Source organism: Equus przewalskii, chromosome 11 (assembly GCF_037783145.1).
Source record: "Equus przewalskii isolate Varuska chromosome 11, EquPr2, whole genome shotgun sequence".
Classification (NCBI taxonomy): Eukaryota; Metazoa; Chordata; class Mammalia; order Perissodactyla; family Equidae; genus Equus; species Equus przewalskii.
The window spans coordinates 22,475,142-22,496,740 of record NC_091841.1 but is presented as its reverse complement, the minus strand read 5'-3'; the positions used below and the strand labels follow the sequence as shown (position 1 = coordinate 22,496,740).

The window sequence follows — 21,599 nt, the reverse complement described above, 5'->3', positions numbered from 1 at the left end:
TGCTCTCCAGGAACCCCAGCATCTGTCCCACCAGGACAAATTGAGATGACACTGAGCTCATTTGACATCTGTTCAGTGTTAAGTGCATGTTAGACCAATTTTGTCAAAACATTCAGCTTGTCAAGTTTTCATGCAGGCCCTTTTCATTATTTGAGAAATAAGCCACCTTTCCATGGCTCGTTCTCTATGCAGGTGCATCCTAATTGTGGGATGTGGTTACAGTGGAAATCTGCCCAAATAGACACTTCTCAGAACATGGCGCAGGGGTGGGGACTATCATATCGGAACCTTTCTGTTTGGGGTTAGGATAATGGGTGACGTTTGGAGGCTGATAAGGCAGGTTCCCGAGAACTTGTGCTGCATATAAGGAGCAGCTCCTGCCTCTGCTGTACGCCTTCCACCCTTCTTCCCTTCTCTGGAGACTTGGGACCCAGGAAGAACCATGAAGTGGCTGCTGCTGCTCAGCTTGGTGGCGCTCTCTGAGTGCCTTATCTACAAGTGAGTCTGGGGGATACGCGGCAGGAGGAACAGCTTCTGAGGGGTGGTTCCCTTCACTGCTTGTCACACTGTCTTCTTTTCCTCTCTTTTTTTCTTTTTTGCTTGCTCCTTCATACACCTCCTGGCTGTCTTCCATCAACCTGAGTCTCCTTTCTTGTCTCTCTCTGTCCTTTTATGGAGGTAGCAATGCAGATGGGATTAACATCCCAGGACTTCAAGTCCGTGCTGGATTTGGTTCCCAGCTCCATCAGTGGGCAGAATGCCCTTAGGTGCCCACTGAACATCTTTGCATTTGTGTATAAAAATGGGAGCATCTCCCTTCTTGACTTCCTTCCTTCTTCCTCTCTTGGATCATCTTCCTTTACCTTCCGGGCCTTCCACAGCACCCCATGAGTAGGCTCCTTCCCCAATTACACTTCCTCCTCCAAACCAACCCATTTGCAAATGCTCTGCCACAGGGTTCCGCTTGTCAAAAGGAAGTCCTTGAGGCAGAACCTGCGGGAGAATGGCCTGCTGGAGGACTTCCTCAAGCAGCATCCCCGCAACCCAGCCAGCAAGTACTTCCCCAAGGAGGCCGCCACCTTGGCAGCCACAGAGGGCCTGGAGAACTACAAGGATGTGAGTGCAGGGCAGGTGGTGTGGGGGTGCAGCTCCAAGGACTTGGCTCAGAGGAGAGAGGAGGTGTCAGAGGTTGTGGAAGCTGGACCAGGCTCTAAGCCCTGAGGAAGTAACCCAAGGGTCTGCTCCCTGGATCTCAGAGGCACAGGAAAGGCAGGAAAACTCACAGTCAGAGATGTTGGTCTCATTCCTTTGTTCATTCATTTATTCATTCATTCAGTGTTTATGTGAGCAGAGCACCTCCTTATGTGCCCAGTACTATGCTGGGACCAGGAAAAGCAGCAAGGAACAAAACCAGGCACAGCCCCTGCCCTCATGGGGCTCACAGTCTAGTAGGGAGAGACAATCATCACTGAGCCTTACCATCAATGAAAAGTACAGACAGACCAAGGGCTATGCAGTGAAGGTGACAATGCTAGAGGGTGGCAGCTGGTGGGCAGGAACACTTCCCCAGGGCAAAGAAGAAGAAGCGGGGTTGGAGAGGACAGGCGAGAGTCCCAGAGAGCAGAATGACTTGTGCCAGACCCTGGGACAGCAGGGAGCAGAGTGCATTTGAGGAAAGGAGGCCAGCATTCAGGGATGGCAGAGAGGGAGGGAGGGAGGTGCAGACTGAGGACTCGGGGTCTGTGGATGGAGCCAGACCTGAGTTTCTGATGGGAGTCTGCATCCTCATTGCCACTGAATCATCTTAATCATAGGGGTGACATAATTGGTGTGGAGCTTCAGGAAGATGACTCACTGTTCTATTTGGGGCCCAATGGCCAAGCCATGCCCTTCAGTAGAGATTATGTCTCCCCTGTGAATGGCATAGGGCCAAAGGTAGGAAGCAATGTTGCCTGTTGTTAAGAGCTTAACCTTGAAATCTGCCAGATCCGATGCAAATCTAGGTTCTAATGGTTCCAAGCCACGTGACCTTGGGCAAGTCATTTAAATTCTCTGATCAAGCCTCAGTTTACTCCTCTGTCAAACAGAACCACGAATTTTACCACCAGAGGGTTGTTGTGAGTAATTAACATAGTAACATTTTTTTGGAGGCTTAGCACAAGGCATGACTGGGTAAAAGCTTGGTAAAGCCAGCCCATTTATTCACTTAACAAATGTTTATGAAGCATCTACTACGTGCCAGAGGCTCTGAGCTAGGAGCTGAGGAAACAGTGATGAAGCAGCAAAGTTCCTGGAGCTTTTGTTATAGAGGAGAAGGCAAGTAGGAGACAAATAGCTAAATATCCAAGATAATGTCACATAATGACAAGACCTGAAAAGAAAAATTAATTAAGTAGAGTAATGGGAAGAAGACAAATGGGGGAAAGGCAAATTTAGCTGAAGTGGTCATGGAGGGCCTCTTTGAGGAGGTGATGTGTGACTAGAGCTCTGAATGTTTGAAGAGGAGGAGCAGGCCAAGGAAAGATCCAGATGAGACATTTTCCTAGCAAAGGAATAGCAAATGCAAGTCCCTAGGATGGGAACGAGTTTGTCATCATCAAAGAAGAGCCAGCCCAGCATGGCTAGAACTGCTGGTGAGGGAGGCAGGGCTGCCGCTAAGAATAAAAATCCTGACAATGCCCTTCCTCAAAAACTGCTATACACACCTCGATTTAAGAACAAGATATCTCCAGGGGTTTCCATCTTTAGGTGACTTCTTTACCTCCCAATCGACAATTTACTGAATGAGCATTTAATCATTGACTCTGCTAGGTGCTATTCGGTTCCATCTTGTCCTCTGAGATGGTGTGTTCTCTAGGATGGCACGACTAAGACATTCGAGAGGAGAGCTGAAAGGGGACAGCAGATTCTTATTAGGTGTTGATGGTGCTTAGAAGACACAGTCAGAGGGAAACAGGGATGCAATCAGGGAAGACATCAAGGAGAGGAGGCGAGGCAGGGCCTTGAAGGATGGCTGCATTGGACAGGGAGAGAAAGGCAAGGAGAGCAGTGAGGGTGGGGAGCTGAGGAGAAGCCCCAGGAGGCCCTGCTCCCTGGGGGAGTCCCAGGATGGGGAGTGATCTGTGCTGTCCCCACCCCGCAGGAGGAGTACTTCGGCACCATCAGCATCGGAACTCCCCCTCAGGAGTTCACCGTCATCTTTGACACCGGCTCCTCCAACCTGTGGGTGCCCTCTACCTACTGCTCCAGTCTTGCCTGCTGTGAGTGTCTGGCCCTGCCCAGGGCCCCAGCGCCCACTGACCTGGGAGCCCTGAACGCTCAGGGGCTTCAAACAGGTCCAATTTCAAGCCTGCTGGAGTCCCTCAGGGATTCTCTCAGCAGGCATTTCCTGAGCACCCATGTGTGCAGCAAGGGCTTAGGAGCCCTGGGGATAGAGGGTGAATCACACATGGTCCCTGCCTCCAGGGGTTCAGTCCAATGGCAGAGAGCAGCTCTCCTGCACAACCACAGCCAAGGGGAGTAAGGGGGGACCAAAGGGAGACGGGGCTAAAGGGGTAAGAGATGGCCAATTGAGACAAGAGCCTGACATGAGAAAGTGACTCAAAGCATGACTGAGCTGAGCCATGATCTCAGTTTAAAGAAAGAGTCATTGGTTTGCTGAGGAAAGGTGTTTATAATCGAGAGTCATGGACAGCATTTCAAGTTCCTTCCTCTTCTAGCATTTTAACATGACTTTTGATTCAGAGGAGCCCCTGGAATCCTCCCCTTCATAACCTGAACTGTAACATTGTAGGGCTGTGACCGTGACAGTGTAGCTGTGTCGTGGGCTGTTCACAGTGCGCTGTGAAGGGGCTCATTGCCATGGGCAGCCGTGGGCCTGCTCTACTCAGTGTTTGCCTGGGGTCCTTAGGAGGATGGTGGGGTTGACTGGGGACCTTCCTTTGAGAAGATGGTCCCACTTGATCCAACCAGGCAAGAATGGAACCTGGGGATGCTTGGGCTGCAACGTCTGGGGAAAAGGGCACCTTTCTCCTCCAAAGCCCCACCCAGAACCAAGGCAGCCCACCCCAGAAAGACATCACTGGCCACATTTCTCTCTTGGATTTGGAGGTTAACGATGTCATTTCTTGCCCTCCCAGCAGACCACAACAGGTTCAACCCTGAGGATTCCTCCACCTACGAGGCCACTAGTGAGTCGATATCCATCACCTATGGCACCGGCAGCATGACAGGCGTCCTCAGATACAACACTGTCAGGGTGAGCACCTGCTGGCTCACCACCTCCTCCTGCCCAGCCCCAGGGCCAGCTTCTGGGGACCCTGGGGGCCACATTGCACCCCCAGAATCAGGCTATCCAAGCAATACGGGTCTCACTGACGCCAAAGTAACCTGATTTGAGGAGGGGGATGCAGAAGTGGCAGAGACATCACAACATTTCTAGGGGGGACAGTAGTGGGTAAGGGGGTGAGATGCCTGGAGCCATAAGGCAACCTCAGCCCCACCCTAGCTGAGTGCTATGGAATCTGGGGGAGACGAAGGAAAAGGCTCCATTCTCCTTTAGTACCTGCTCCTCTTTCTCTTCCGTCCACCTGCAGCCCCCGTCCAGTTCAAACATGTAAAAAGCACCCTCCAAATTCCAGTGTGCCACAGGGGTCAAGGGCTCTGATTTGCCTGGGGTCTGCTTTGCACCCAATCATCTGAAACAGGAACACATAGACCCCATCTGTTCTGCGGCAAATTCTCACACCAAGTCGCAGACTGTGGCCATCTGGAGATCAGCTAAAATGGTCACTTCCAGCAGAATAACAAGCGTTCCCAGAGACCGTCGCTCTCCCCTCCTTCCAGCCTGAGGCCCCAGAAACCGAGTCCTACATGAGATGAACCAGGGATGCTCTGGGCCTGGGGCTGGTGCCCTGCAGGGCTCACTCAACACAAGCTGGCTGTGAACATCTCGGTTCCCCGACTCGGGTCGGAGGCATTGAGGACACCAACCAGATCTTCGGCCTGAGCGAGTCGGAGCCCAGCTCCTTCCTGTACTACGCTCCCTTTGACGGCATCCTGGGTCTCGCCTACCCCAGCATCTCCAGCTCTGGGGCCACTCCCGTCTTTGACAACATATGGGACCAGGGTCTGGTTTCCCAAGACCTCTTCTCTGTCTACCTGAGCTCGTAAGTCGGGCAGGGAGGTCACAGTCACCTGGCCCAGCAGAGGGCTGTATGGCGCTGGGAGCGGTAGAGAGGGTCTCAGCCAGCAAGGGACCCGAAAGGTCCATGTCTAAGGCTGAGAGGTGTAGCTTTGTAGAGAATGGGGCCAAATCTCTCTCTGATGAACCGTCTTCATTCATCTCATTTACCAGCAAGAGGCTTTGTCACCCTGACTTACACAACTCAAATGTCATTAGTCATTTGCTCTCCAGCCCAAGTCCCCTCAAATTGGCCCCCAAAAGACCACCATTTAAAAAGAGTCCATTAAAAACAGGGGCTGGAATTCCATAGCGATGATAAGAAGATTTGAAGGGGACTTATATCTTAAACGATGAAACTTTTAAAAGATGAACGCAAGTTTCTGTCATTAGTTAACAAAATCTAGGTTCCTGTTGTGACTATGAGTTAATTCTAGGACTGAATAAAGTAAGTGTTGGTTTTGCCTGAGTCGAGGTTTATGCAGGAATATCTGAGGGTGTCATCAGTTTTCCTGAGACTCTCAACTTTCCTCTGACTCTCTCATTCTACTCTTTTGAAGCCATTTGTCATCGTTGATGTTTTTCTTCAATTGTTAGTTCTTCAGCTATAGTCTCAGTGTGTTGCGTTGTCTTGTCAGATATTTACAGGAAGGTTGATGTGGGGTCAGATGAGTGATGACGTTTGTATCTGCAGCCAGTTTTTTGGTGATTAAATTCTCATCATCATCCACATTTGCTTCTCTATCTAACCTGAAACTGTGGAGATTCATAAAATGGATTATTTTATTAACAAAGAAGAAATTTATAACAAGCGTAATTTATAACAAGAGGCCCTTTTATCCTCTTAGTCACTTAATATTCAAGTTGGCTCCTAAACATCCTCTGCCTTTACGGGACTTAGAGATTTCATGGGGCCATCTTATCTCTCAACTAGATCAAGGTTTCTCAGTCTCAGCGCTATGGACATATGGGCACACAATTCCTTGTTGTTCGGGGCTGTCCTATGCATTGTAGGATCTTTAGCAGCCTGCCTGGACTCCACGTACTAGACACCAGTGGCACTTCCTACTCCCACCCAAACATTACAACCAAAACTGTCCCCAGACATTGGCAAATGTCCCCTGGAGGCAAAAGTGCTCTTGACTGAGAATCAGGCATCTATACTATCAAGGCCTTAAGACCAAACGCAGTCACATATTCACATCTCTTGAAGTCCGCACGGCAACGAGAGTGAGGATGTGCTGGAATCACAACTCTGGAACCAGAAAGGCCTGGGTTCTCATCTTGGTCCTGGCACTCCCTGGCTGTGTGACATTGGGCATGTCACCTCATTTCTATGAACCTAAGATTCCTCCCTGTAAAGTGGAAATAATAATAATAGGGGCCACTGGATGGGAATTGACGTGAGGATTAAAAGAAACCCTGTCCGTCACACTCAGCACGGCTCCTGGCACTGGCAAGAGCCCAACCAAGGGTAGCTCTTAGGATGCACACAGCGGATGTTCAGATGAAAGAATGAATTCCTGTCTTTTCTCCCCACTTTCAACAGCGATGACGAGAGTGGCAGCATGGTGATATTCAGTGGCATCGATTCCTCTTACTATTCTGGAAGCCTGTGCTGGGTGCCTGTTTCTGAAGAGGCTTACTGGCAGATCACCGTGGACAGGTGAGATGACATTGCCATGGATGGGCACTAGCCTGATAGACCTCAGATCTCACTTCTCTATGGACTCATAGTTAAGTGAGCTTTCCAGAATCCCCATGGAACAGCCAGTCAGTGAAACGTACCCCAGAAGGAGAAGGTGGAAGTTGGCCAAGCCAGAGAGATGCTGAGAAAGGCCCCTCCTTGGAGGAGAAGAGCTGTCTGGGACCCCAGATGCTCTGCAATGATTAGGAAGCCACTTTCCTTTGCTCACGGAAACAGGACACCAGCATCCCTGAGGAGAGCTGGAGGACCCACCAGTCCTCATGACTTGTCATTTACAGAACTTATGAACCAGCACATGCCCCTCCCACTCTAGGAAAAATGTCACATTCAGTCTATGGATAGGGCAAATGGCTGAGAAGTTGTTTCAGGTGGTTCTTTCTCAACTTCGCCTTCTGGGCTACCCCTCCTCCATGCAGCCTCATTCCCCTGCTGTTCCTCCCCCGACTGACCTGCTAGGGTGACTCCAGGTTTGCCCAGGAGTGAGCAATTTCCTGGGACTCAAGTCTTTGAGTTCTAAAACCAGGACAGTCCTGGGCAAACAGGGACACTAGGTCCCCTTACGTCTGCCCCAGTCATGCTAAAAGCTCATCAGTTCCTCCCACTCCCGCCCCTGCTCCTCTCATCTCCATCCCTCCTTGCATGCCTTCCCTTCTGCCTGGGACATTCTCCTCCAGCTCTTCACCTCCTTGCCCACCTCATGCTGTCTGCTTCCCTGAGAGGGCCTCCCTGGTTGCTCCCCACAACCATCTGGATTGTGTTTCTGTTCCCCCGTCCAGTATCCTGTTCATGCGGCTCTTCCTCTGTCATAACTTATCTTTCCAGCTAGACGGTGAGCTCCCTGAAGCCAAAAACTGTGTAGCTGCCTCATTTGGCATTTCGTCTGCCAGGGGTGGCACAGAGTAGTCACTCAGCGAAGATGTGTTGAGTAAATGAAAGCAGGAATGAATGAGGGCGTGAAGGAGAGAAGCTGAAATTTTATCTATTGGCCAAGGGATGGGGAGGAGGGACCTTCACATGGCTCCCCACTGGGGAGATGTACCCCCTGGGGGCTCAGGGGACCCTTATTTGCATCTTGCTTTCAGCATCACCATGAATGGAGAGTCCATCGCTTGCAGCGGGGGCTGCCAGGCCATTGTTGACACCGGCACCTCTCTGCTGGCTGGCCCACCCTCTGCCATTGACAATATCCAGAGCTACATTGGAGCCAGCGAGGACTACTCCAGCGAGGTAGGCAGGACTTGGCTGCCCCATTGTTGACTGAGGTTGGGGGACAGCCATGCAGAAGGAAGGCAATCCCTTCCAACCCTTGCTCTTTCCAGGCGGTGATCAGCTGCTCATCCATCGACAGCCTGCCCGACATCGTCTTCACCATCAATGGTGTTGAGTTCCCTCTGAGTCCCAGTGCCTACATCCTAGAGGTAAGGGGCCTCCGTGTCTCCCACCTACACGTGCCTCCATAGAATGTGGCCACACACTCCCCCTTGGCAGGGGGAGAAAGTGCAGTTCTATGAGCTGGAGCTGACTTCTGCCCTGGACAGCCGTCGAAGAAAAAGAATACATTCAAATTAAATGTGTGAATGAGAATTTCATTGCAGCATCCTCAAGGGGAGAAGGGCAGCAAACACTGATGGCATGAAAATAGGATTTCTAGTTGGACCCCTGTGTCCACGCTCTGGGTCTCAATTACTAGCCCATTGATTCTGAACCAGGTGCAACCTCCTTCAGCCTCAGTTTCCTCATCTGAGAACCACAGCTTCCCCATGCTCAGAGTGTGGTTAGGGTACTCACATGGTATTAACCACATCAACGCTGCAAACATTTGGGCAAATGGCAATCCCAACTTCCATGGGGTCAGGGCTTATGACGCCCCCACTGTCTCTACCAAGTGACACATCTTTTGTCAAATGAGCCACAGGCCAACTCCTTCCTTCTATGATAACTCCAGGTAGAAAACTCATTTTGCCCAGTGGGTCCATGTTATTCAGCAAGTGGTACTGATGCCAAGCCACGACCCAATGAAGCTGATTAATTAGTAGGAGGTCACGTCTGACTAACGCTGGGTGTATGTACAGCTCCCCAGGAGATTCTAATGTGCAGCCAAGGTTGTGGGCCAGTGACCTAGTGAATGAAAAGAACTGACAGCTCGCCACCGGAAGGGATCAGAATAATCAGAAAGGGCTGTGTTGCTGGGGCTTCCAAAATCCTCCCGGCAGCTGAGCTCCCCTAAACCCCTTAGCTCCAATGCTGACATCAGGGTTTGTGCATCTGCCAGAAACAGTGGATCATGTCTAGTGGTCCCTGGAACCAAGCACAGTGAACAGCTCATACAGGCAGACCCCAGGCTAAGAAGAGCCGAGTCCCCCCACACGAGCCAGGAAGCTCCTCCTTGCACATGCCACGTAGTGGACGATGGCCCTTGATGCTGATGCCCCAGCACCTGTCACTGCTGAGTCTGTGTCCCATCTGTGCCTTTATTCTTCTTTTCTCCAGGAGCATGACAGCTGCATCAGTGGCTTCGAGGGCATGGACCTTGACACCAGCAGCGGAGAGCTCTGGATCCTGGGTGACGTCTTCATCCGCCAGTACTTTACCATCTTCGACAGAGCCAACAACCAGATCTGCCTGGCTCCCGTGGCCTAAGCCTGAGTCTTTCTGGCCACTTCGCAGGAAGATCTGTCCTCAGTTCTCCCCACCTAGATGTGCATAATTCTCTTGATTGTTCTTCCCATGGGATCGTGGAGGTGGAATGTTGGCCCTGTTCCCTCTCTTTCCAATAACAGAATAAAAGCATAGTCTTCATAAACATGTTTGTGGAGTTGCTTCTCTTTGTCGATATTTCTCCCTCACATCACTAGCATCAGAACACCAGGGTGGGAGGCAGAAATGACCACTAGGACAGCACCAAACACAGAGACAGTGGCAGCACACACTTCATAATAGAACCAGGAAGACAAATGGGTCTCATCAGGTTGGACTGTGAGCATCATATGAAGACGTGGGGACTGGAAATCCCAGGATCGTTGCCTCCTGATATAATAGAGCCCCTAAGTTCCCGGTTGAGGGAGTCAATTTCACATTTCTCTGAAAGCCAATATGAAATAATGAGGAAAGGAAAGAGATCAGGGGACGTGGCCATTGATGGGACATTCCTAAGTAGGCCAGGTGAGCAGATTTTTCTGGAAGACATGGGCCAGAGAGGTGACAGAAGCTGACACCCCCAAGTCTACCCTGCTGCTCTCTGTCATTACTGGGTGACCCTGGCTAACACCTGAGACCCCTCAGTGCTCTGGTGCAAGACACTGAACTGACCCGTCTCCCCATCAGTAATTAAATAGGCTGATTTTCCAGTCCCTGAGCATTGTGAGATGTGAGGAAGGAACTGAGGGTGCCCCTTAGCAAACAGGAACGATTTAGATCAGAGTTTCTCAGAGCGAGTTTGGTAAGATAACGTTCAATGGAAAATAGAGTTTCAAAATAAGCATGGAGCACGCTGCATTCTAGGCCCTTCTTCAAGGTTCACAAGGCTCCTTTCCAAGCAAAGCCTCTGAGAAGTCCTGCTGCAGAGTGATCTGTTTTGCTCTAACTCAGCTTAGCCGGATCCCAGTTCCTCATTTGCTGATAACCCTATCACGGTCTTGCACTCCTCAACACCCACAGTGGGACAATTCCCATAGCTCCTGCCTCTGCCGACAGCTGGACCCCAGACTGCCCTCTGAAGACACTGGCCTGAGAGGGAGTGACTTTGGAGTGCTCAGAACAAGATGGCTTTGGAAACCCTGGGACATCATCCCCCAATTTGTCATGTATCACTCACACAAATTAAGATGTCAGGGTCTAGAAGGGATGGGGTGAACTCCACCACCCCATGTTCCAGGTCCCCCAGTGTCACTCATATCCCGTTCGGCCCATTTTCCCCAGCTGAACTACCTTTTTGAAACATAAATTTGATCGCATCCTTCCCTTGCTTAAAATATTTAATTAACGCCTTCCCATGGCACTTGGAATAAGACAATGAACCTTTGGTGTGACTTCCCCACCCTGCAAGTTCTGCTCTCTACCTGCCTTCCCTGTCTCACCTTGATCCCTCTTACCCTGAGCTCCCACCACACTGGCCTTCTTCCACCTCCTCAAATACCCAAACTTCTCTGCCTCCAGACATTTGCACACACTGTTCCCTTTGGGTTGCTTTTCCCTTTTTCTAGCGTCCTGCAGATCTCAGCTTAAGTGTCACCTCCCTGTGAGGCCTTCCCTGCCCACCCTCTCACAGAGCCCGGCCCTCCTTTCCTTCACTTGGCGCATCAGTAATCACGCATTCACGGGAGTACTTGTTTCAGATCCTCCAGGGTAGAGACTCTGATCCTTTAACTGTTGGGGCCACAGCAGCAAGAGCAGGGCCCAGCACATTGCAGACGCACAATGAATATTGACCGAGTGAGGAATTTGAGACGACTTTTTAAAAGGAAGCAAATAGTATAAGACAAAAGAGTGGATCTGATTTGACTGAGGCCATGCTTCAGACCACAGATGGGTCGCTCCTGTTCCCACTGACATTCTGTCCCAGTCATATCTAATCCTGGGACAGACAGGTGGACCTCTCAGGTTTCTGGAGAGGAATTTCCTGGTGTCCTGGCTTCTTGGCTCGGCTTGTGTTTCTGACATTTTCCAAGCACCCACCACACCCCAGGCAGGGGATGCAGGCACATCTTCCTGGACCCTTCCTGTCCTCCTGGTCCTGGCCACATCCTTCCCTCCTCCCCCACAGCTGCAGCTCAGACTCTCCCTCCCAGCCCCTCGTCCACTCCCTCACCCTGGGATTCCTGGATCCAGACAGAAGTTAAAAAGGCTCCCCACTCAACAGGTCATTTGGAAGGGAAAAGCCTGTGCTAACATACCTGCTCTGACACTTCCTGCTTTGCTCCACAAGGTGAGATGGACCCTCCTTCCTCCTCCACAGTCTCAGGCCTCCTCTCCATCCATCTTTCTCTGTTTCCTCAGGGTTTCAGGGGTCTAAGCTCAGCTCCTCCATCCTTTCCATTCACACTTGTCCAGGAATGCTATTTCCATCTCACAGTTCTCTGCCCCACTTGTCTATGGAACCCAGACCCTCCCCAAATTCGGATCTTGCACGTTCCTGCTGAGAGCATAAACTATTATAACCCCTAAGGAGCACTATTGGCAATATCTATCAAAATTAGAAATGTGGATACTTTTTGGCCCATAACTTCACCTCCGGGAATTTCTCTTAAACATACACTTGCACACGTGCAAGTGGTATAGGTATGAGCATGTTTTATAAAAGCAAACTTTGAAAGAACTCAAACGTCCTCCCACAGGGGATGGTTAAATAACTTATGGTGTGTGCATGTAAGGAGCCACTACACAGCTGTAAGAGGGAAAAAAATGAATATGCTCACCAAGTGCTTAGAATGGAGATTGTTAGTTGAGGAAAAATAAAAAAAAAACAGGTGACAAGAGCCATCCCTGATGACCTAGTGGTTAAAGTTCAGAGCATACCACTTCAGCAGCCCAGGTTCGGTTCCCGGTCATGGAGCCACATCCCCTGTCTTTGAGTCTCCGTGAGGTGGTGGCGGCTCACATGCAAGAACTAGGTGATGTACAGGTAGGATATACAACCATGCACTGGGGCTTTGGCGAGGAAAACAAAAATAAAAACAGGTGACAAGGGGGCCTATACTATGCTATCATTGGATTATTAAAAAACAAAATAAGATGTGCCTGCATATACATAAAGGAACTGAGAGAGAATGCCCAAGAACCAGAGATGCTAGAGAAGAGAAGGGGACCTGGATAGATGTGGGATGGGGGAAAAGTCTCACTGAGTGCAATTTTACATGTTTTCATGTCTAATGATATGGATAGATGTACCACACATTTAAAATAAGTTACTGAAAGGTACTTTCAACCTCTGAAAGTTTATCCCAAGTAGAAACCCACGGTGGTTGGTCTTCAGGCCCTTCCATCTAATAACCTCCAAAATCAGGTCTTATGGTTTGGCCCTTGGGGAACTTCCAAGGACCAGAGAAACTGACACGGTGGAACAGGCTTCCCCACACTCTCCCCATCCTTCACTGCTTCTCAGACCCTAAATGGGGAGCCCTAGGTATGGAAAATGCAGGTGTATTCCCTCAAGAACAAACACTCCCTGCTTGTTGGAGCCCAGGTGCCTAGAATCAGACCAGCTCATCTTGTTCATTAGCAGCACTATGTGCTCATTTTGGTCTCAAATGGGGTCCTCAGCCTCTAGGAGCCAGCCCTGGGCAAGGGCTGCGCACAATGTGCCTTATTGTGGGGAGAACATGTTCCTACCAAGTCACCTTCTTGTGCCAGGGAGCGAGCAGACAGGATGCAGGCTTGATCCTTGGGTTAGGACCAGCAGGACGCGTTGCAGATCCAAGAGCCCAGTGGCAAGAGAGTGACAAGGGTGGCATCCTCAGGCCCTCGGGGTCAATTTTGAGGCATGCACTACGTAATCTCCTAGAGGGTCTGTGAAGAAACTGGTTGCCATTAGCCCATACGGTCATCCACACTTAAATGCACCTCAATTGGATTCCTTCCCTTCTCCGTTTCACTTCTCTGACGCTCACTGTGCCCTCTGGGACCACCTCCCATGTCACTGACTCTCACCAGATATTTATGTCTGAGTCTTCTCCTCGGGGAACTCAAACTAAGATGGTCATAGTGCCCATCATAAACTGTGGCGAAAAATGAGTCTCTCTGACACTCCAACAAGAAGAACCCAACAAGGTGGGCTGTGAAGGAAAAAAGACCAGAGTGGGAGTCAGAAGAATGGGGCTCCCCTCCAAACTCAGCCCTCATAATCTGTGAAACCTTAGGACACTTTCCTAACCTCTCTGGACCTCTGTGGTCTCAGCTGTAAATGGGGGGTGGGTCCCAGATAAGCATGTTTTTTACTTGGACCAACTTGGGAAAAATGTTTACAGCTGTCATCTGATCCCCACACCCCAGGTTTTTTTAAAGTTCACAATAAACACCATTTACTTGAGTTCTAGGGAGAGGGGAGACTAGTGCTACAACTTGGATTGCATCCTCACTGCATAGAGCGACAGCGATGAGAAAATTGGCACTGACTTTCAGGCACTACCGTGTTGACAGCTGGCTTGTTGAGAAGTTGCAATGTGGGGGCAGCCAATGTTCTGCACTTTCATCCTGAAACTAGATCCCAGGTGGATCGTGAAGCTGGGCGGACTGCACAGGGTCACAGGCACAAACCACTGAGAGAGATGGAGGGCTGACCGCATGCCATGGGCACAACTCCATGAGGTAGGACCGTTATGATCTCATTATTCAGATGAGGTCACTGCGACCTCAGTTCACACATCTCGTCACAACTGAGTGCGGCTCATACCTGCATTTCACGACACCCTATACCTAATACTTCACCACCACTCTTTGCAACTTACTGGAGAAAATGGTCTTGAAGTCCTTTGCATCTCTGAAGTCTTTGGTTTCCATGCTCCTCACACCATAATCATTATTCCTGCCATCATACATGGATTAGGATCCCATTACTACACTAACCTCTCGGCTGGGTATCCCAGATGGTCTTTGCAGCCGGTAACCACTGCAGACACTTCACCCTGGGATATGGGGTGAGCAGCAGGTCAGAGAAGAGCCAAGAGGAGCATGGTCTGGGAGAATGTGGGTGGGTCTGTGCAGTGGGGACTGCAGAATGAACTGGGTTTCAGTGGTAGCAAGTTGGTGACCTGCTGACAGCATAGCTCTGTCTCCCATCCCCATCTCACTTCCCCCCATTAATGACAGCACTGTCCTCTTTCCATCTGTCATGTAAACTGGGCTCCCCCATCCAGATCCTCCTTCAGGACTGATGAGTTTATTCCCCAGCTGCTAGGAAAGCTGTTGGCTGACAGCTCTTGGCCATCAGCCCTCACAAGGAAATTTCCTTGGCGGAAGGGAGCTCCTTTCCCAAGATCACGCCCCTTTTCCTGGTGCAGCCCTGGCAGAATGACTAGTCAACGTGGGGGCACAAAGCCCCATCCCCTTGGCCAACTCAGGACCACTCTGAAGGGCCATCCCAGCCTCAGAGCTCCTGCAGGGGGTTGGCTGAGGCCTTGGGACCACAGGGCAGCCCGACTTCTCCTTCTGCTTCCCTCCCACCAGCCCTCAGGTGCTAATGCTGAGTGCATCCGTAGGCGCTGCCTGCCTGCTATTCCAGCTCAGAGGTTCCCTTCCCGGAACCCAACCTGCAAAGCCCTTTCCATTGGTCTTTTCCTTTCTCACTGGGAAGTTTGCCCAGCATCAAAGGCCACCAGGTGCTTCCACAAGACCCCTCCCAACCCAGCCTGTTGGTCCAGGCTTTGCTCCCAAGCTGGGTAATGGATGTGGGGAACCAGTTTTCCCCTGTGGACTCAGAGTGAAATTGTCCCACCTTTCCAAAGGCTAGAAGCGAATGAGCAGGCAGCTTGGGGGACTGAGACAGCCTTTAATCAGGAAACCTCAGGGAAGGATGCAGGACACCTGGTGTCACAATCCCAGAGGAATCCCAGGGCCACCCCTCCTCTCCTCCTCCAGAGCAGGAGCCCAGAAGCCCCACGTTTCTCCACAGACAAGTGGGCCATGCCATCCAGGGATGATACTGCCTGTGGAGAACGCATTTGCTCCATTCTCACAGAACATTCCAAATGTTCTTTGAGAACAAGGCAACATCTGACCTTGGGGGTTTTCCGTCCCCTCCAGGAGCCCTGCAGGAGTGAGCCTCCAGCATCAACAGCCTCACTGGCCCTCAGAGCCTCCCAGAAGCTCCCAGGGCCACTGGTAGAGGGTCCTCTGTCTGCCATCTCTCAGACACGGCCCTGAATGGAGGCCTGCTCACCCAGTGGACTCCTCCTCCCTAGAAGTCCCCATTGGGGCTGCTGGAAGTTGGTGCCGGAGGTGTCAGCCAGGCCTGCAGAGAGTCTTGAGGTGGTAGGAGAGTCTATGAGGCCTGAGGAGGGTGACAGGGGTCTCTGAGGGGCTGGGACCCATCATGGACAGGGCTGAAGCTCCAGTCGGAATGGCAACCAGCAGAGAAGACTGTCTGGATGTGGTCTGGGCCCCAGAGGATGATGACGAGGGCTCTGGAGTAACAGGTGGCCCAGGAGCCCAGGGATACGCTGGAGGTAGAGTAGAGGCTCCTGAAAGGGTTGAAGGCTCTGGAAAGGGCCGAGGGGCTGGGGGGTCCCAGCCTCCCCCAGTCCCAAAGGGAGTGAGGGTGCAGCTTGAGCTCCTGAGGGGCTCATGGGTAAAGTTAGACATGTTCATTCTTTTACTTGTTTTTTGGAGGAGGATAGCCCTGAGCTAACATCTGCCATGAATCCTCCTCTTTCTGCTGAGGAAGATTGGCCATGAGCTAACATCCATGCCCATCTTCCTCTATTTTCTATGTGGGATGCCTGCCACAGCATGGCTTGATGAGCAGTGCCTAAGTCGATGCCTGGAATCCAAACCCGTGAACCCTGGGCCAGTGAAGCAGAACTCACGAACCCAACCACTACACTACCTGGCTGGCCTATAGACTCGTTCATTCTTAAGAGGACCTGGAGGAGACGGAGCACTGGCATCTGAACCAATGCTACTGGGGGCCCCAGGCAGGAACGACAGTTGATGGGGGATTCAGTGCCTCCAAGGGGGCTGCAAGCCACTTTGCTGAACTCCACGTCTCCATGAGGGGAGAGCCCCCACCTTTTTCTCAGGGAATCTAGAGACAGGAGGGGAAACAAGATGCACAGCAGTTCTCCCCAGTGGCTCAGCAGCTCTGGGACGAGTTGCACTGGGGACACCTGCCCAAGCTCATCCTCTGAGGGGCCTCCCTCACCTGGTGAGGACGGACCAGCCGGCTCCTGCCTCCAGGGAGAGAAGACCAAAAGGAACCATGGGCAGAGGGTGATAGTCACCAAAGTGGCTCTGCTGGGCATTGGCTGTGTGACCTTGTGTGAGGCACATAACTCCTCCTGGGCCTCCATTTCCTCAATTATAAAAAGGGCCTATTAGTAATGACCACCCTGGGCCACTCTGAGGACTGAAGGAAATGATGCATTGGGAAGCCTCAGCCTAAACCCGAATGTCAACTGTGGACTCTGGGTGATAGTCGTGTGTCAGCGTAGGTTCCTTGGTTTTAACAAATGCACCCTCTCTGTACATTCTGCTGAATTTTGCTGCAAACCCCAAACTGCTATAAGGAAATAAAGTCTACTGAAAAAAGATTTTTAAAAAAATGTGCCAGCCTGGGGGCCAGGCCTGTGACATAATGGTTGGGTTTGGTGTGCACGGCTTCAGTGGCCTGGGTGCGCTGGTTCAGATCTGGAGCAGTGACCTACACCACTCACCAGCCACGCTGTGGCAGTGGCCCACATATAAAGTGGAGGAAGATCAGCACAGATGTTAGTGCTGGGCTAATCTCCACTGCAAAACAAAACAAAACAAAGTGTCAGCATGGAGCCCAACAGGTCCTAAGTCCTTAATATGTGGAGGAAAACATGGAGAGTCAGGAAGAAGGCAGCAAAGAGAACAGGTGTGACCAGGGGGAGATGGATGTTGTCATCACACAGAGATTAGAATGATTACATTTTAAAAATAAGCAAAGGACAGTCACACAACTCTGTGAATATACCTAAACTGCTGAATTGTATACTTGGAGTGTGTGAATCATATGGTATGTGAATTATATCTCAAGAAAGCTGTTATTTTGTTTTTAATTATCCAAAGGAAATAATTCATATTCTATTTCAATTAAACGTGATTTCTCCTTAAAAGGAGCTCTCGTTAGAAAGAGGACTATGGTGAACACAGCTGAGGCAGTGTGTTCCAGTAGGAGCCAGGCTCTGTACTTCAGCTCTTTGGGCCTCAGTTTCCCCATCTGGAGGCAGGACAGCAGAGTGGGAAGGAGCATGAGGTAAGGAACCAGAGAAACCTGGGCTTCAGTCCACCACCACCAATTAGAGCACAGACTCAAGACAGAGACTTAACTTCTCTAAGCTTCCATTTCCCCATCTGCAAAATGGAGGTCATAATAGCAGCCACGGTCCAACATTCTGGAGAGCATTTGAATGCGGTAATACAGGTAAAATGCTCTGGACACTGCCTGGCACCTTAGCTGATGACGAGTCTCTAGAGAGCAAGGGGAATAATGTCTCTCAGCTTGCATATGAGTTTATGGTGGTTAAAGTGGAGTAGAATCTGTACAGCTCTCAGCAGTTCCCAACACAGTAGCCACACAGGCTCAGCATGCTTCCAGCCCCACTAGTCCTGACAGCAGCAATTCATCCACAGATCTGAGGAGCTGCCCTCAATAGACAACATCCTCTTCAAAAGGTCAAAGGAGTGAAACAGATATTTGACACAAGAGGAAATCCAGGTCAGAAGTTAGTGGAAAAATTCACTGCCTCGGTGGAAGTTTTAAAAATCTTAAATAGCCCAATTTAAGGTACTTTATGAAAGTGTTAAATTGGAGAAATTTAATTTAAAATGTATAGTGTAGAGTTTGTGGGAGTATGATGAACCAGATGCATCACTGTAGTTTCCTCTTTCTCCAGGACCCCCGTCTGGTAATGTGCTGTCACATTGTAGGAGGTACCAAGCCACTCACTTACTCCACCCATTGACCACAGGGTCTGGACACAAGTCATAAAAGTTGAAAAAAAGTTGTCTGACCAAAGATTTTCACAGTAGGTCCATTATTGACAGAAAAAAAGAGAAATCAACCAGTTAAATATCACCCAAAGTGCAGGGGGAAGGAAACCAGAATATTTGGGAGCTCTTTAAAATGGCCAGTGTTGGACCACTTCAATACTTCAAAACCATGTGTTATAGCAGGTGGTCCATGTCCTCTTTATACCTCTTCCAAAAGCTCATATGGACAAACACAATGGAGAAAGACAAACACATGAGAATAATTTTCAGGAGTAAATGCAACATAACAGGTAAAAGCATGGACTCTGGGCTCAAATCTTGGATCTACTGCCAATCAGCTGTGTGACCTTGAGCACCTTACTTTGTCTCTCTGTTCCTCAGTTTCCTGCCCTGGAAAACGGGGATGATAACAGTACCTATCTCAAATAATTCCTGTGAGAAGTGTTTGAAATGAGATGTATAAAGACATACAGATGCCCGATAGGTACATGGAAAGCTGTTCAACATCACTAATGATCAGGAAAATGCAAATCAAAAGCACAAGATATCACCTCACACATGTCAAGATAACTATTTTCAAAAAGACAAGAAATAACAAATGTCGGTGAGGAGGTGGAGAAAAGGGAACCCTTATGCACTGTTGGTGGGGTTGTAAATTGGTGCAGTCATATGGCAAACACTATAAAGGTTACTCAAAAAATTAAAAATTTTTTGTAACTACCATATGATCCAGCAATCCCATTCCTGGGTGTTTATCTGAGGAAAATGAAAACTAACTCAAAAGGCATCTGCACTCCCATGTTCATTGGAGCATTATTTACAGTAGCCAAGATATGGAAACAACCTGAGTGTCCATTGAAGGATGAGTGGATAAAGACAACGTGAGATATATATATATATATATATATATATATATATATATATATATATATATATATATATATACCAACTTACACACACACACGCACAAACGTACACAATGGAATATTACTCAGCCATGTAAAAGAATGAAATCTTGCCATTTTCAATAACATAGTTGGACCTCGAGGGCCTTATGGTCACTGAAATAAGCCAAAGAGAGAAAGATAAATACAGTGTTTTCATTATATGTGGAATTAAAAAACCAAAACACTGAACTCATAGATACAGACTGCAGATTGGATGTAGCCAGAGGCAGTAGGGGTGGGGGTGGGTGACATGAGTGAAGAGAGTCAAAAGGTACAAACATCCAACCATATAATAAAGAAGTCTTGGGGATATGAGGATGTACTGTACAGCTTGGTGAGTGTAGTTAGTAATACTGTATTGTATATTTGTAAGTTGCTAAGAGAGTAAATGTTAAAAGTTCTCCTCACAAGAAAAATAGATTTTGGAGTGACATCAGCATCGTGGTTCAGTGAGCTGTGCCCTTAGTCTCTCCCCTCTAAGATAGAACCAAAAACATATTCATTAACCAACAGTGGACACCCACACAGCACAAGAGGACGTCTGAGAGATCCATGCAGCCATATGTCTGAAGGTGGGGGTACTGGATCCCCAGGGAGCAGCGGAAGGTTGTGAGCAGATCTCCTCCTCCACACCAGCAGCAGTGATCTAGGTCATGGGTCCACATACAGCAGCCAGCACACGACTCTGGGAGCAGGCAGGAGAGTGGGCAGGGATCCACACAAATGCTTTCACTTTTGGGTTTGCATCATGGCTGGTGGGGTCATGCCATAGTGAGGTGGCTCAGCCATGAACTGAGTGCCCCTAACAAGCCCAGCAGCCCAAGTGGGCTACCAGAGAGTTCAGAGCAAGCTAATGTGTGTGAATGCGTGTGCACCTCCCCTCTCCTTCTACCTGATTACCAGCTTGGCTGGTTGGCCAGGGTAGCTGATCTGCACCAGAGTGCCTGTGCCGGTAGTGGCAGGTGGGATCTGTAACCAGATACTACCACTATGAGCCGGCAAAGGTCGACCTAATCAAACACCATGAAGAAATACATTAACACTGGAGATCAGATGGAAAATTGGTCTCCAGCACCAATCATGAACTCACAGAAATTTAGAATCTAAATGATGGAGAATTCAAATAGTTGTCATAAAGAAACTCAATGAGTTACAAGACTACTCAGAAAGACAGTCCAATGAATTCAGAAATAAAATTAACGAGCAGAAGGAATTCTTCACAAAAGAGATTGAAAGTCTAAAAAAAAAAAACAAATGGAAATCCTGGAGATGAAGAACACAGTAAATTAGATTAAAAAAATCTAGAAGTCTTAAAAAAACAGAGCTGAAATTATGGAGGACAGAATTAGTAATTTAGAGGACAGAAATAAAGAAATGTATCAGGTGGAGGAAAGAAAAACACTAAGACTTAAAAAAATGAAGAAATTCTTCAAGAAATATCTGACTCAATTAGGAAGTGCAACATAATGATGATAGGTATTCCAGAGGGAGAAACGAGCAGAGAGCTTGTTCAAAGAAGTGATAGCTGAGAATTTCCTAAACCTGGGGAAAAAAATGGAATTACAAGTACATGAAGTCAATAGAACTCCTAATTACATCAATGCAAAGAGACCTTCTCCAAGGCGTATATTAGTAAAACTGGCAAAAATCAATGACAAAGAAAAACTATTCAGGGCACCAAAGCAGAAGAAAATAGTCTACAAACCAACCCTATTAGGCTTTCAGTGCATTTCTCAGCAGAAACTTTATAGATGAGGAGAGAGTAGAATGATATTTTTTTTAAAAAAGTCAAAGTCAAAAACCTTCAGCCAAAAATACTCTATCCAGTGGAACTATCCTTCTGACATGATGGAGAAATAAAACCTTTCACAGATAAACAAAACCTGGGGGAGCTCATCACCACAAGATATCCCCTACAAGGAATGATCAAGAATGACCTCACACCTGGAATAAAAAGGAAAAGGTTTACAAATCCTTGAGCAAGGAGATAAATAGATAGACAAAAATAAGAAAATTGTAGCTCTCTATCAGAATAGGTTAGCAAACACTTAATTATAACAATAAAGATAAAAGAAAGGAAAGCTTCAAAAATAAT

General features: G+C 48.9%; 1 protein-coding gene across 1 annotated transcript; it reads left to right on the top strand.

The window, feature by feature from the left end:
• The first annotated feature begins 442 nt into the window (after window positions 1-442).
• On the top strand, window positions 443-9,663 carry LOC103541429 (pepsin A-like). Its single transcript, XM_070566064.1, has 9 exons — window positions 443-498; window positions 957-1,116; window positions 3,143-3,260; window positions 4,140-4,254; window positions 4,965-5,168; window positions 6,732-6,848; window positions 7,973-8,117; window positions 8,210-8,308; window positions 9,381-9,663. Exons 1-9 carry the CDS (start codon window positions 443-445, stop codon window positions 9,528-9,530), a joined length of 1,164 nt encoding a protein of 387 aa, XP_070422165.1. The 3' UTR covers window positions 9,531-9,663.
• The last annotated feature ends 11,936 nt before the right edge of the window (window positions 9,664-21,599 follow it).